Source organism: Hemibagrus wyckioides, linkage group LG08 (genome assembly GCF_019097595.1).
Source record: "Hemibagrus wyckioides isolate EC202008001 linkage group LG08, SWU_Hwy_1.0, whole genome shotgun sequence".
Lineage (NCBI taxonomy): Eukaryota > Metazoa > Chordata > Actinopteri > Siluriformes > Bagridae > Hemibagrus > Hemibagrus wyckioides.
The window spans coordinates 16,442,231-16,459,026 of record NC_080717.1 but is presented as its reverse complement, the minus strand read 5'-3'; the positions used below and the strand labels follow the sequence as shown (position 1 = coordinate 16,459,026).

General features: G+C 38.0%; 1 protein-coding gene across 1 annotated transcript; it reads right to left on the bottom strand.

Moving 5' to 3' along the window:
- On the bottom strand, positions 1 to 5,627 carry prss23 (serine protease 23). Its single transcript, XM_058397773.1, has 2 exons — positions 5,310 to 5,627; positions 1 to 3,665 (listed from the first exon to the last, which is right to left on the bottom strand). The coding sequence occupies exon 2, from the start codon at positions 3,645 to 3,647 to the stop codon at positions 2,487 to 2,489; it is 1,161 nt and encodes a 386-aa protein (XP_058253756.1). The 5' UTR covers positions 3,648 to 3,665; positions 5,310 to 5,627; the 3' UTR covers positions 1 to 2,486.
- Between the last annotated feature and the right edge of the window lie 11,169 nt (positions 5,628 to 16,796).

The following is a 16,796-nucleotide window of genomic DNA, read 5'->3' as shown; positions in this document are numbered from 1 at the left end:
ACAATTATGGTAGACATCTTTTTGTTTATTAAAATAGAAGCATTTTGATAGAAATAAAAAATAGAAAAAATATATTCACCAATGGATCCACATGTATTGTACCTGCTACCCAATCTAGCAAGTCATGTTTGTGTTGCATATATTTTCTTGCTAAAGTCTGTTGAAGGCTGAATATTTAATTCAGGGAAGAAAAAAAAAAACACAGAGGAGGTTATGTTTATATATTCTATAATAACATTCATCAGCTGTTTCTACACCCAGAATTCATATTAGCCTATAAAACACAAATTTATCTCACACACAACACTCTATCATGATCACGAAAAGCAGTATTTAAAGTGCCCCAGTTACCTCAACATTAGAAACAGGTTAATATATGGGACAAAGAATGTTATACACAATGTTATAACTGTAAGGTATCATGATCTAAACTCAGTTATACACCAGAAGTCACGTGGGCCCACTCAACCTCACTCACGTGTGGCCTTTTCCCCTCAGACTTGCACTGGGTTAAGTGCAACATGTACTGACCTTCATATTATTGTGAACATGCATCAGCATTATAGCTATACTCTCAAACTATGATAATCCGATAAGATTTTTTACCTTTTTTAATTTTTTAAATGTCTGTACACAGTGTCAGTTGTGGTCTTAAGGCACGTGCTGCATGCTTAAGTACACCATTTTAGATCAAACTTCAGACCTTGACTGTTTTTACCTCCAGGGGTTCTGTGTGCTGGCGTATCTGACTCATAATTATCATAAACTCAGGTGAAGCGTAGACGCCATGTTGACACAATACGTCTAGTAGCTGAATAATTCCAGCAGCTCGATTTGTGATCAACAGATTTAAAAAAATCTAGTTATCTCTTTTTCATTCCGGAGAACCATCAGCTCTATATTGATAGTTCGCTGCAATACTTCATATTAAAATAACGCATATTAAAATAATATTATGGGCCCAGAATGCACATTATCCCATAAAAAGGTATTTTGTTGTAGTATTTTTCAGTCTGGAATGCTTACATGCAAATAGATTCATATTTTAACGAGTTTTAAATGATTTCCGTTTTAGCACAACGTCATCTAAATGTCATTACTGAACAGACAAGAAGAGTTTGTGGCCTCAATAAATGTGGTATTCACCTCGCATTCATGGGCAAGGATGGTTTCTTAATGCTTTTCAAGCATACATTTAACATTGGTTATAAGCAGGTACACTACATGGACTAAGTTTATGGATGCCTGACCATCACACTCATTTGTAGGTCTTCCCCAAACTGTTGATGGCACTCAGTTGTATAGAATGCCTTGTATGCTGTAACAATGCTCCTGTGCACAAAGCTAGGTCTATAAATATATGGTTTGCCAAGTTTGTAATGGAAGAACACAAATGACCCACTGAACACCTTTGGGATGAACTGAAATGCTGAAAGGATTTCCCAGGACTTCTCACACTATGTCAGGGCCTGACTGCACTAAGGCTGCATGAGCAGAGTTCTCCACAGCCATGAACCAATATCTATCTAGTGGAAAGCCGTTCCAGAAGATTGCAGGGCTAAATCTGGCATGGGATGTTAAAAAAATCATACATGGGTGTGCTGGCTAGGTGTCCCCAAACTTTTGGCGATATAGTGTACCCATCTTCTTATCTAACCATTATTAATAGCCAATGTCTTGGCTGGGAATATTGCTGAGCCTCCAACTTTCCTTGGTCCAGTATCCGCCTCAAAATATAGGTTTGAGGCCATTCCCTAACCCTTTACAGTTATTTGCACCCTGAACCAAACACATTTTAAAGGAGAATGAAATCAGACACAAAGATTTACTATTATTCTTCAATTATCAGATTATTAAGAGGATTAATGACCTAGTTTGCTCATTCAGACTGGCCTCGGTAGATTTACTCTATTCTTACTGAGGAATAATCCGACTGTGCATACATGAACGTATTTTTTATACGTTTTATATGATTAAGCAATCCAGCAGATTATTAACAGAATATGAGGCTGCATGTACATGTAACTATCGATTAACATGGGAGCATGCTAGAAGCCTCGCCATTGGTTTGTACACCGAGTCCGATGTGAAATCTACATGCGAGGTATACTGAATGTTATGGATATCTAAGAAAGTCATAACAGCGTAAGTGTAATATCTATTTTATATCTGTACTGCATGAGAAGTGTACACTTCCACAGAATTCCTAACCAAATAATCCAAGCTGAATATAATAAAATGGAAAGGCAACAGTGTTTTACTTGTTTAAATAAATGTCCAATTATACGCAAACCTGATATCTGATCCAATTTGGATTAACTTGAACTTTGATGATCAAATCTAGAATCATTTGATAAACTCTTTCCAAGGATCCTATCTTGACTTGCCTATAACTGCTTTGTCTATACAAGGGCTGCCTTTAAAAGGGCATGTTCATGGGGTCTGTTTTTGGTTCCTCTTCTTTTGTCTTCTCATGCTTATGTAAATCAGTACTGATTGCAGTCTGCTTTGTTTCCATGCACCCAGTAACAAATCTGAGCAAATTTCAGCGGAGTGAAACGGACAGCTACGTTGTAGTCACGGCTTTCGCCGTTGATCTCCAACCATTGGTGGCCCGAAAAGATGCCAATCACCTTGCGCTCCCAACGCTCTAGAACATTGTCCCATACACGGCCATACACCCCAGAGCCACTAGCCCCAGGTCTTGCATCACAATGCTGGTAAATTAGATCATTACTCTCATCTTCTACAGGGCAGAAACGATACACAAGCTCTCCTGGCCTATCACTGTCAAACCCAGAGAAATGGATGCGTTTCCCAGCCAAATCATTAGAAGAGGGAGCTACAGCAAGGCGCATAAATGGACGGCGATGTGGCCAACGCAGCTCCAGAAGGGCATAGTCATAATCCATGCTGACATCCTGGGGTCCCTGTATCCATCCTTTAGGCACACGTGTCCGCCGAACCCTCACCCAGCGCACCAAGGGCTTTTTCAAGTCTTCTTTAGTATTATTAACTGAGGGTGGGATGAGGAAGCCAACTCTGAGCTTACGTGCACCTTTGACATAATCTTTTCCATCATGTACGCAGTGGGCAGCGGTCAGCACATGCTGTTGTGATACCAGAACACCAGTGCAGCCTGTCGAGATACGTACGGCTGTGGAGAAAGGGTAATCCAACAGGAAGTGGTCACCACGAATGTTGAAACGTCCATCTGCGCCATAGATTTGCCTTCTTGTTCGTTTGTGAGGGGAAAATAGGAGTTTAGGCTTTCTCTTGATGGACACTGCAGGAGAGATGTTGCTGTCAGCATCATCATCTTCCAGATTGACATTGGTTAGTGTACGTGAGCCATCCGAATACAGTGTTTCAAAGGCCAGCTGCTCAGTTAGATGTTCTTTGTCAATGTCTTCTATCTTGTGGTAGCAGCTCTCATTGCAGTGGGTGGTAAAGTCCAGCTGGGCCTTTGCACTGAAATGGGAACGAGAGAGGGCCAGAGGGGTGTGTGGCACCAGAGAGGGGATGTGTGGATTCTGCGACAGGTGGGTGGCTGCTCTCACTGACAGAGAAGATTTGGATAGGAGAAGTAAGAAGAGCTGACCAGCAAGATAGAAATGTGCCATGCTCGATATCCAGTAATGGGCCATGGCTGAGAACAGAAGAACCTGAAATTAGAGCAAAACATGCAGTTTACAACATGACTGCAGCAGTTTAACACAAAATATGTTTTATCTGGAATATTCATTTCAATATGCCAAATTTCTACAATACTTTCTTGACAATTACACTTTTGAATAAAAAAGCTAGAACCCTTAAGTGTACTTTGGTTGTCCCTCCAGAGGAACCCTTACATGGTTTCACTGTTAGAAAGTAGTTCCAAGTAGGAAACCTAAGAATCTTTGAAAAGCCATTTTTCTAGTCTACGCTTGAGGCATGCTTTTACATTTAGGATTTAAAGTGAATAAATGTTCAAAAGATCAATTACATCAAATCTAATCGCAATAAACATCCATGACATACTGAAAAACAACATAATTTATCTTTTCACTACCATTTATTTATTTCATACTCCTTTTATAACTCCATATTTTGAGAGAAAATACAAGAAGGGCCCTTGTCTTGTCTTATACTTATACATCTTATTATATTAGACACATGGAAAATGCAGTGAATCATGTTCAGACAAGACTACAGACATCTACACACTACACATTGTAAGAGCTCCAAAGATTTTGTCAGGCACATTTTATTAACCATTATTTAATGGAGTAGTAAATTCTGGATTAACAAATTAATTAAATAAACCAAATAAATCAAATTATTTTACAATTATACTGTAAATTATTTATATATTTTTGTATATTGTTTATATATGCAAATTATTTTTTTGTTATATACACATTATATATGCTAATTATTTGCACTGCGAAAATGCACTTCTGGTTAGATGCTAACTGTATTTCGTTGCCTTGTACCCACATGTGCAGTGACAATAAAGTTGAATCTAATCTAATCTAATCTAATCTAGATTACATTTGTTTCTTTGTCCGTCTTCTCTCAACTGATCACCACAATTTCAAAGCTAAACTACTGAAATGTAACTAGTAATTATATTGTTCTTACTCTAATTTGGTACTATTGACTGGCAACAACCAGGCCTGGTGGTGCTTTATAATTGTGTGTCCAAATAGTTAGTAATAAGGTATAAGATTTCAATGCATTAATACACTTCAGTGGCGTATTAATACAAAGTTTAAAACTGAAACTGAACAATATAATTGATTTCATTATTCAGGAGCAAAGCAGGCACTCTCCTGTTCCACAACGTGTCATGGGCCCATATTTGACCCCTGTGTATCGCCTCCCTGGAAATCTCGAGAACAACCTGTTTCCCAGCACCCAGAAGTCACCTCGTCTTTTATGTTTCACAATGGTGAATGGTTGTCCAAAGCCTAACTCGTCTCGTTAACTACAAGGAAAACACACCATGTTTACCTAGCTTCACTTGCACTGAGGCTGTACAAACCATAAAGCGGTACGTGCAAATGCTCAAGCAGATACTTGCAATGGGAAGATGGTCACCTCGGCAATGTAAACAGTCTCCCAGGTTAGAAAAGTGGAGCCAATTAAACTCGCAGCATAATCATGGTCATTATATTAATTATGGATTACTATTATTGCGCGCGCGCTCCGACAATCGCCGTTATTCTACTTTTGCGCACAGGATTGCACTAGTACATGATATTATCCGGCCAACAATGAATACATAAATCAATGATTTTGAACAATCGTAATTAAAAGAACTCAACCTTGAAATGGTCCCTTAAAAGAAAAGTTTCTATTCAAATCCAAATCACGTCTTCGTCTTCAAGTGCACCGGCTATTCGAGCTCTGGAGTTTCCTCCCATTTCCACTTTATGCGCGTCTCCACTTAAATTTCCAGAAAAAAAACAACAACAAAATAAACAAACAAACTCTACACTAATACCCAGACATATTCCACTTGCAGGCTTTAAGTCTAGTCTATTTCACATCAGCACTCAAGTCCCATAAGATGAATCGGTTTCCTGGAGAAAGGCAGGACAGTGTGTGTGTTGAGTACTGAAGTCTCTCCAGTCAAATAAGCAGATGAGTTTGAAGCTGCAGTTTAACCTCGTGGTCCTAGCGCCGCTGGGTGCACGGCCTAGGATACAGTACGATTCGATAAGATGTGCAAGTGTTAGTCAATTCTCTGTGCTGTAAATATGACGTGCACACATGTTTAAAACAAAAACAAAACCCTTATTTACTCATCTTGTGTTGAGATCTACTGTCTTAATGTGATGTACTGTTTGGAAGGTGAATTAGTGTTTCTGTGACTGAAGACGGTTATAACCAAAGTGTCAGAAATGTTTTGGGGGAAAAAAAATATGAGTGACCTCTGCTACAACTCTTGATGACATAAAGTTATGTGAAACTCACGAGACAGCTACAAATTCAGCAGGGAAAAACAAAATATTACCATAGGATCACTTTAAGGGTTTTTGTGGTTATCGTGGGATTCTGTTTTCTGGATCTCGCTGAGATCATAACAGCATAACAGTTTTTAAGTTTTAAATGAAGATTTATCATTAGATGGAAAATCTGTTAGAGGATGTTATCACACAGTCCGACGTAAAAATCGGCTAAGATTTGTATTGAAATCATTTCATACCATGGCACAAGCAAGAACCTAAAAAGACCATTGAAGTCTCACATTCTAATACCAGCTTAGAGGGAAAAACAGATAATTGGATTTTCCTGATTTTAGCCTCCACTTTCATAACAAAAAGCTATTTAAGGAGATGCATGAAAGGAGCCTTTCCTGAGAGCAGCCCATGAAATGCAGTGCATGAACATCAAGCATGACTGGATCTAGAATCAAGTGACAGATTAAACACACAGATTAGTCAGATTTTAGATACCACTGACATGTTGATTCAGTGGATGTTTAAGAGATTAATGGCACCATGAATTCCCAGGTATGTGCCATATACTATAGCCATAAAAATGTGTTCCACTGCTATAGAAAAACTACTTAATGTAGCAATCAGAAATTGTAAGTTCAGTTACATGTCTGCCAGAGAGCCACCAGTGTCAGTGCTGCCAGGGTATTCTGCTATCAATATTAGGCTCTGTCACGAAAACATTTGGACTGAGAAGTGGAGTTAAGCCAGTAGACACACCATGGCAACATTAAAGAATGCTAAATATAAATTATTTTGGAGCTAAATATATTAAATCTGGAAACCCAGACTGACCCTAGAAGATGATCCTTAACCCTTAACTGTTCAAATTTGTGTTTGACTTTGCATCACTTTACATAAACTGTCTGTTAAATGAATAAATGTAAATGTACAGCCAGACTGAATTCCTTAAAAGGAATATTTTCAGAAATACCTGAATCTGGGAATATCATTGCATTTGCATTTTCAACCACATATCAAAGCTGAGTGACCTGTCATACAGTATATAGCCAAAGGTTTGTGGACAGCTGACCATAGCATTCATATGTGCTTTTTGAATATCCCATTCAAGATTTAGTTCCCCTTTGCTGTTATAATAACCTCCACTCTTCTGTGAAGGTTTTCTATTTTGTGGTCACTGGGCACTGATGTCAGTGAGGAGGCCTGGGGCACCGTCAGAGTTCTAGTTCATCCCCGAAGAGTTCAGTGGGGTTGAGGTCTTCTACTCCATCTTTGGCAAACTGTGTCTTCATGGATCTTGTTTTGTGCACAGGGGCAGTGTCATGCTGGAACAAAATTTGTGCCTTTTAGTTCCTGTGACTGTAATGTTACAGCATAAAAAGTCAACCTGTACAGTTGTGCTCTTCCAACTTTGTAGCGGTAGTTTGGGGAAGACACACAGATGGATGTTATGAACAGACTATTTGACAGAGAAATGTAAATCAATCACTGTCTTTAAAAACAGTTTCAATTGATTGATCATACTCTCTTGACTGTGTCAAGTTCTACACAGTGCCATGAGCTCTGGAATTCAACACCTTTTTACAATAAGGTGTCTATTATGCAGAAGGCAGATTTCACACAGTTCTTTTTGTTTTTGCTTTAAAAAAAAAAGTTATTAAGCCAACTAGTTGGTATTCAATCATCCTGTCTTGGCTCAGGAAGTTTCAGATCATTAATTCAGGATCTGGGGAACATGAGCTCTGTAACACATTAAAGATTTAATTTTTTATTTAAAAAGCTGTGAATTTGCCCAAGTTACAGTATTCTGCTAACTAAACACTGAAGATATAGTGGTATTCGGGTAAGTGCAAATGTGTGAGGCCACAGCACAGCTTGGTGCAGTGATAGGATCATTCAACAGCCTGTGGGTCACTGTGGGTTAGCAACATGTGCTCAGTTTGTTTTGGCATTGACTGCTTCAATATCTTGCGCTCAGATATTTTCGAGCATATTTTCTCTCTAACATCCGCAGATTTTATTCTGATTTGCAGCACAAGCTGTTGTAAACCATTGATATTTACCATGCCATTGTCACAGTTTATTATTAAAACTTGGGGTGAGCGCAAGGAGCTCAACTCTTCCAGCCAGCAGGAATGCACCACCTTGGACCGTCCCCAGCACCATGTACAGTGGAGCTCTTGTTCTTGACCTGTCCTGGGCTGTGGGAGGGGCGTAGGGTGAAGAAAAAGCTCACAATGAGTAGAGAACTCTGTTAATGTGTGCCCTTTTCCCGCCAAAAGCCACTCTTTTATCACCTCCGGTTTCAGATATGAGCCCTAGGCCACAGTATCTCTGACTGGTTCTAAAGGTCCTCTCCCTCACAGTTAACTAAAGCAAACAGAAATGACATTTTAGAGAAAGAATGTGAGGGAAAAAATGTATTTATCTATTATGAATATGTGCCTAATATATTAGCCATGCTTTTATATATCACATCATACTTAATTTAGAAAGATAAATTACTTACTGTGTAAGTACAAATTGTTGGTTTCCAGGTATATTAATTAAAAAAAGCTTGCAATGAAATGTATTGGCTAAATGTATGCATTAACTGAGCAAGCATACCTTAAATTGCCATGGAAATGCTTCTACCACCAAACACAAGTCAGGACATGTGTGGATGAGTTCGGAAACATTCTCAAGTTAATATGCATCACAGGTGAACTCAGTGTCCTGGGACTTGTCATGCAATATAAATATCTATCTATTCGGAACTGCACCGTTTTAACCAGGCTATGTCAGGCAGGTGCACATACACACACTTCTACTTTCTCAAATGGCATGAAAAGCACCACAGTGAGCCAGAGAATTCAGCTTTGTGAAAACATTAGCCATCAGCCCTCTGTGGAGTTTGTTAACAACACCAAAAGGCTTCCTCTTGCACTCTGTAATCTGTTAATTGGCATCAAATTGAAGAGAGAGAAATAGACTGCCAACAGTAGAAAGAACCTTTTCGAACAATAAGCACTGAGCTTGACCCTCTCTCGCCCTGTACACTGTCACTCATGGACTCAGGAATGCGAGGCTTCCAGTTACGGCAGGAGACCTGAGCCGTGAACCCAAACAATGTCTCCTTTCTGCACTCTTTTATGCCTTCTTTTTTTATCATCCTTTTAATTTTTTTTTATTAGTCTCCGTGTGTCTTTGCTTTAAGACCATATATTTATTACCTTTATTTTCTACTATTAGTTTCCTCTTAAAATGTCTCATCACACACACACAGTTTTACTAGGTACCACTATGGTATTATGCTTTTCTAATTACACCCTCTTTCTTTTCTTCACTTTTCCTCTATTACCCAGCCATCTCCCAGTTCTCCCATCTCCCTGCATAAAGAGTTATTGTCACTTTAACAGTTTGTTTTTTTATTAAACTGATCTAAGATTATTAAACCACCTGTGTCTATCTAAACCAAGAGAAACTGGGACTAATCCCAAGTTATTATTCAACTTCTAGTCTGGAAAGTTAGTATAATGCTGCCTAAAAGACAGCATCTAAAGGCTATCAGTTGAATCAGTGTTCACAGGACAGAGTTTGTCAAAAGCAACAGTTATTTTGTAAATCATGTATGTCCAAAAACATTGCTTCAGCCAGACTTCATAGCTTAAAATGATGAAATTGATAAATTGTTGAATAGAAGGTCAGTTTACATCACAATAGAAAGATTTTCTGTTGTGCAGAACTATGCCAGACCAGATGTTAGGTAATTACAATGTTGCCTCAATGTGGCAAAAATCCCTGAAATTATTTCAAGACATTAGACATAAGATGGAAATATATGAGATGGAAATGACAATGGTTAAATTGGATACTTTATTTAGTAACCTAATTTAAAAAAAAAGAAAAAAAAAGATCAAGACCACTACTTGGAAAAAGTGGAAAATCGATTGGTTTTTATTTATCAACTGAGGCTAGGAGACCAGAATGTCTTAGCCTTCAGTCCACAGCTGTATAATGAACGGAATATTTTCCCAGTTCCAGTAGCCATAGGATATAAAACATACTGCACTACTGCGTGACTCACTATGAAAAGATTTTGTTTTGTCCAACCACCATGCTTAGCAAGCCTGACATTACATGACATCATTACAACATATGCAAAAGATATCAAGCACTTTTTGGCCAGTCTCAACTGCAGGAAAATTCAGTCATACAAATTAACTTTTATATTTATTCCACTCTGGCTAGCCTGTAGTCTTTTACAGGAATGTGATACCATCTCATTTTGTACAATACTGTTATCAGTTCTCTATTCAACCGTTCAACTCAAAGTTAAATAAAATAATATACCATGTTCATAAATGAGCAAAGCATCGCTTCAGTGTGACATCGTTTGTTTCTGAGAGATAATGCTGAGGGGAATGCTGGGATTTTTGACACTGACTGACAGACAGTGTACAACTACATCATACGTAGATATTACACAGATATTACCAGAGCCTCAGAGCCTCTACTTAGACAAGCATTAATGTACACACAATCTCTCACATGGTCTCTGTCCAACGTGGTCACATTTTTACACCAATACACACATGTATTTCATGTAAGCTACAGTATAGTAATATATTCTGCTAATAGCTTTATTTCCCAGTAATTAACCAAATAGAAATTTTACTGCTGTTTATCCTAAAAAAATATTCAAGAATTTCGTCTTAAAATGAATTCTCCTATGACCTTTAGAAACTATTTAATAGCTACAGTGAAACAAATAGGGATGATGTATAGGTAAATGAGACAATATTTCTGGTATGAAACCTAAATATGGATGAAAATCTGTTTAATTATGTGTATCATGCATTATGTACCACTGATAATTATGTCTATCAGTGGTTCTCAAAGTTCAAGAAGTATAGCCAGGGAGTCTGAGATTGATTGATTGATTGATTGATTGATTGATTGATTGATTGATTGATTTTTACAAATTTTGCTACAGTGATGGAAATCTCAACTCACATTATCAAAGTTAATGTATTTAGGGGTCCAAGCACCAAAGTAAACTCAGACCTAATGTGTTCTATTGGTGAAAAGAAAAGAACAAATGTAAATCAAGTTCATTAATTGAATTTAATTTATATTTAAAGTGGTCCATGTCTACAAAAAGGTTTGAAAGCCCTTGTTATTTTCATCATATTAATCATAACTCTCTTTAAGGCAGTTGTTTGGGTCTCTGTATGTGAGCCTCACTACTGCCTTTTTAGCAAACCTTATTACTTTTTCACCTTGAAGAATGATACAATCCCAAACAGCTGAATAAACAGTTATAACACTGTGACGCAGGCAGATTAATGAACATAGTGGGGATCATAATGCTGCAGTTAGCAATCCTGCATGAGGCCAGGAAACAACATTCAGTCCCGAGTAGAGACAATTAGGAGACAACTGCATTTCTGTAATTTGATGCAGGTAATTTGCTTGTTATCTGAATCATATTATGGCACAACAAGCAAATCTCCTTCAGCCAAAAAGCCTGAAGCATATTTATTGTGTAGCAGTGCAACAAGGTGAGAGCTGGAAAATACCAGGATACTTTCCAACAGAGATCAAGACAAGACTGAGATTTACACAGGTCAAGGCCAAAATTAAAGACTTAATAAAGACTAAGACTGCAATCCAGGCACACAGCCCTGTTTTGTCTTGGCTCCACTGGAAAATTCTTTAGGTTTACAACTCAAAATTGTATTATAAACAAAAATGCTGACATTCCTGCAGTGTGCATATAACAGCACAGAAGCACCAGGCAGAGCTAGTGGAGGAGGAAAGCCGATTTCTCTTTTAAAAAATATAATCAAATCATAATGTCATAATTTTTTTAATTCAGATTATCATCAGCTACAGTGTGTTGATCATATTTAATCTACATCCCTGTTAATGTGTATGAAACTAGGCTTCTGTATTTGAATAAATGCCACTTTGTTAGCAGTCCGTCTACTATTTAGCTTCAAATATTTCAAGCATTCGGAAACGATAAATAATAAAGCTTCCAGCTTAAACAGAAGAGAATGAGATGCTGAAAACTCATCAGCTTGGGATTATTGCTTAAACACATGACTAATGGTATAACCATGTTGAGGAAGGGATGACAGTTCCTGCTGTGTAGTGCAGGTCTTAAAATGGTATGATAGGAACACTGAATATAAAACAGCACATAAGTAAAGGAACAGAGAAAGAAGGCTGTAAGATTCTGTGTATTTAATAATGAAAAAGAACTGGAGGCATCTCTGCTTGGACCTGAAAATGTTCGTTGCACAATGTGTGCAGGTGACTTTCGCAGGACTTTAAACAGCTTTGATGATTTAATCTCATGCAATGTTAATCCCAGGTCTATAGCCCATGTGTTGGCTATTTGTTTTCACTAACACTGCAGCAGTTCCAAGAATTTATCTTTTTAAACAAAATATTACACTGTAGTGATTTTAAATTCTGAGAGAGGATGCAGTTGGATGTGTTTACTCAGTTATGGGATTTATCTATTTACAGAATTTTTGATCAGATTGTTTGCAGTGAGATGAATCGACTGCATCGATGATCCAGATGATGCTGTAGTACACAGTTGCTAAATACTTTATATATGAGGGAAAGGTTTTTTTTGTATCTAAAATATTACATTTCAATTTATTCCATACATATGAAACAAAACAACAAACAAACATCAGCTTTGTTTGCTGTTTACTAATCAGGACCAGATCCAAACAGAATATATGGTAGAATATAAGAGGAGATGGAATAGGCTGTGAAGTGCATCTAGAAGTAATTACCAGTGTATTATCGTGAGCCAAACAAAATACTGTCTGCTGTCTGTGTCTGATAAAATGATACTCAGTAATATGACATTTCCCCTCTCTGATGCTTAACAGTAAACAAAGACACACGGCTTGCTGTACTGTTGACAAGTGCAGAACTTATGTTTAGGGAAACATTTAAACAATCATAACACATGAATGGTGACTCCATCTACATACTGATTGGATGTGTATGAGCTGGACTGTTTAACCGAAGTTGCTGCCAGAAATTTTTATAGTTCTGTTCAAAGGCTAGAATTCACTTTGGTGCCAAGTGAATGGCAAGTGAAAAGAAGGTAAAGTGGGCTGAGCAAAGGAGAGAACAAGAACCTTTTCATGTTTATCAAAAGATAAACAAAGGGAGAAAAGAGAAAAGTAGGAAAACGTGGCTTCTTTTCCTACTGCATTCTTTCCTTCATCAAGAATTCGCTGAGGTTTTGGCAGGCGTACTTTATTACTGGCTCCTATTCCTGTTCCCTTTGGAAGGACATGGGAGTGTGTTTGGTCCATGGAAGAGCAGTGTTAGAGTGTGTCTCTAAATCGTTCCATAGCCTGAAAAGATCCAAGGCTCACTCAAAGCCCTTTAATGTCATACATACCAGCAAACAGACTGAGACTAAGTACACTATCACTTAGCACTTGTTAAAAAAAAAGGCCTTTAAGCCATTTAAGTGCACAGTATACAAAGTACAGAGTACACGTGGCCTCTATTAAAACAGTAGTGCACTGCTGACAATAGGGCTTGCACCACTGGAATTTTTCCTATTGGATAATAACTGATGCAATTAGACTGTTATCGTCTTCTTACGCCCAATTAATAGTTGGAACTGTTTGTTCTGTGAATCACTTAATCTACTACTGATTTAGAGAAAACAAAAAAGCTCAATATTCCAGGAAAGGCATTAATGCTTCACTTTGAAGTCGAGCTCATGGAAAGGAGCCATAATTGCTTCTTTCCCTTGTTCCCCCCTTCTCGCCACCCCCAATGCACCGCAACTTCAGGTTAAAAGCATCAGCAAGACAATACTCACTGTTATATATAAAGAGATCTTAGAATGGTCTGACACATCTAGCCCCTTGCCAAATATAACACAGTGGAGAAACCTTCATCCCTGTTCCTGACAGCAGGAATCTATTTGAGAGAAGCTTAGAAAAACAGGCTGCGCTCTATTAAAGAGTGAATTTTGATATTGCGCCTATACTAGCAACCAAACCAACTGCATGCGTGCCCTAATCCTCACTAAGAGGTCTTGTCTAACACAAGTCCACAAGCTAGTTCAAAAATGTCTACAATTTGATATCAGGTTGTGTCAAGATATCACTTGACATTAACTGAGTCATGAATTAAAATTGGTTATATAACTATTACACTGTTCTTTTCCCTCCATACTAGTTGAGAGTGAAAGAAATTTCCACTCTCTCAGACTGACATGTTTCTCCTTCTGGATAAATAGTTAACAATACTCACTTGACAGCTAGAACTAAAATACTATCAGCTGTCCTGATTGTGAAAAGAACAACATGTTTCAAATACAAGTTAGTCATTTAGCTCTGCTGAATCGAATGAGAGGTGATGTGGCATGCACTTTCTTCATTCTTTGTGCATGCAGCCATTTTAGACGTGATCATCAAGATAATTGCAGAATCCCAACATCACTGCAAAAACACATCATGACTGGCAATTATAGAAAAAATTTTGTACATGTTATTATTCCTAAAAATAGACTCATGTTTAAAGAGTTCAACAGTTAAGTTGGATTTGTGCAGGATTTGGGTGGTGTGTTGCTGCCTCACAGCTCCAGAGATCCCAGATTGATCCTGGGCTCGGGTTACTGGTTCTGAGTTTCACATGTTTTCCCCGTGTCTGTGTTTCCAACCCCTTCCCAAAATTATGCCAGTAGATGATCTGCCAACTCTAACTTGCTCCTAGATCTGAATGTGTGTGTGTGTGTGTGTCTGTGTAATACTATATGATAAACTGGCTTGAATATATCCTGCCTCATGCTCATGGATAGGCTCTGGATTCACCATGTCCCAGACCAGGATAAAGTGTTTACCAAAGAAAGAATAAGTAATTCAAAGCTGTTAGCCTTTTAGAAGCCGTACATGTCACTCAACCAATGAACCAGTTATGATGTCAAATCATAAAATAAGATTATATAATGCACAGATGTCCAACGAATGTCCCACTCTATCATTTTTCTTATATGGTTTCAATTTTTAAAACAGTATTTGGTCCAGCTGTGTGCAGACCCACAGAAGAGTCACTCTTCACTTTAATTACAAAAATGAGAAATACTTTCTTTTGAGTAATTGGAAGCGATTGTTGAAAGACTGGACTGCAGCTGCTTGTCCTTTCGTTCAACCGCCATGCTTCTTCTTTGTTTCAGCTGAGCTAAAAAACTTCTCCTCAAGAGACATATCTCCCTAATACTTTGGCCAAGAAAACATTGATATTAAAGCAAGGCCTTTCCACAGCTGACTATCAAACATAGATGGAACAGAAGCTCAATAAAGTCTCTGCGTAAAAAAAAACCCATAACCTCAACCTCTCGGAAACTGCGTTAGTTTATCCTCCTACACCTTTAGGATGAATAATGTGAAGGAATAAATCATGTTGCGAAGCTAGTTTATGGTGGACCACAGCCATGCGGGCGTCAGGAGTTGTGATGAAGCTCTGGAGCCATAGAGTCCATCCAGCTCTGAGGCACGTTATCGTCTGCTAGGGCTCAAATGCAAACCATCTGCTATTATGCAACACTTCCTAAATGACCCACACCAACAGGCTTTAGGAGGATTTAGGGAAACCAGGCTAGACTATAAACTCCTGACCTCACTGGTACCATCTGAGCTATCATGCCTGAAGGCGCTGCAAATTTATGAGTGGTTGGGAGGGTGTTATGTTCAAGTGTGATTAGGACCAAATTGCTCCTTTAGCATGCTTTGAACATGAAGTAAGCTGGAGCCATTGTTATTACTTTTAGTGACTTGTATAGTGAATGATTGTGCATGAATAAGACGTTTATTGGACAGAAAATTATTTTCTGTTGGTGGGTAGGGGAGTTATATCACATTGTATATTGTAGTTTTTCATCTCTTTGTACTGAACTGATTATTTAATTAAAAAAGTTATTCGCAATAAAGCAATATTTTCACAAAAATTTATAGAACGTTCATTTTATGATTTTTCCTGAGACACTAATCCTAAAAAAGAGCTTTAATACAATAAACAATGAGTGGAAATGTATATACACTATACAAAGTCTTAACTAGAGCTCATGGGTGTGGAGATCTGACAATGACAGATATAACTGAGTGTCTCTGTGTATGAACACAACAGAGTGGCTTTTTTTTTTTTTTTACAGGCGCTACCAGCTGTGTAGGAACACCTGTCTAAGGTTGCACACAGCTTCAGGGTTGATTGTGAGAATGGGTGTGTTTTCTATAGAACCAGTAGGGTGGATGAAGCCTATAGACATGGAATTTACAAAACATACAAAAGGGTATCGCTATCACCAGGGAACAGGAAGCAGGTATAATCAAAATGAGTGACAGCAAACTTGCCCTTAATTCAGAACCGATGTGCTCTGTTTCTGTAATATTCTTTAAGGAGGTGAATCAGGAGTTCTGACAGCAAGGGCCTAAGCCAGCTCATTCTTCCACAACAGTCAAGCCTGGTCTTGACATGTTTTACACATAGCTCATATATACACCAGCTGCAGATATGTGTAGAGATTCATACAGATCACTGTGTAGTGACAATCTTAGCTTTATGCCTTAGTAGAACCATAGTAGATCAAAATGATTACTGACATCTATCCATCCATCCATCCATCCATCCATCCATCCATCTATCCAGACAGACAGACAGACATATAAACCCAATGTTAACTTATAAAACTTAAGTGAAAAACAATCAAACTTTTTTAGGGGAAAAAATAAGTGCACACTCTTAAACTAATCATTTAAGCACCCTTTTATTATCAAGAATTTTATTACACCATAAGCCTTTATGGGCAAAATTTTAGCA

Excerpts from the sequence above, each read along its gene's own strand:
- prss23 (XM_058397773.1), bottom strand. The coding sequence starts at position 3,647 with ATGGCCCATTACTGGATATCGAGCATGGCACATTTCTATCTTGCTGGT.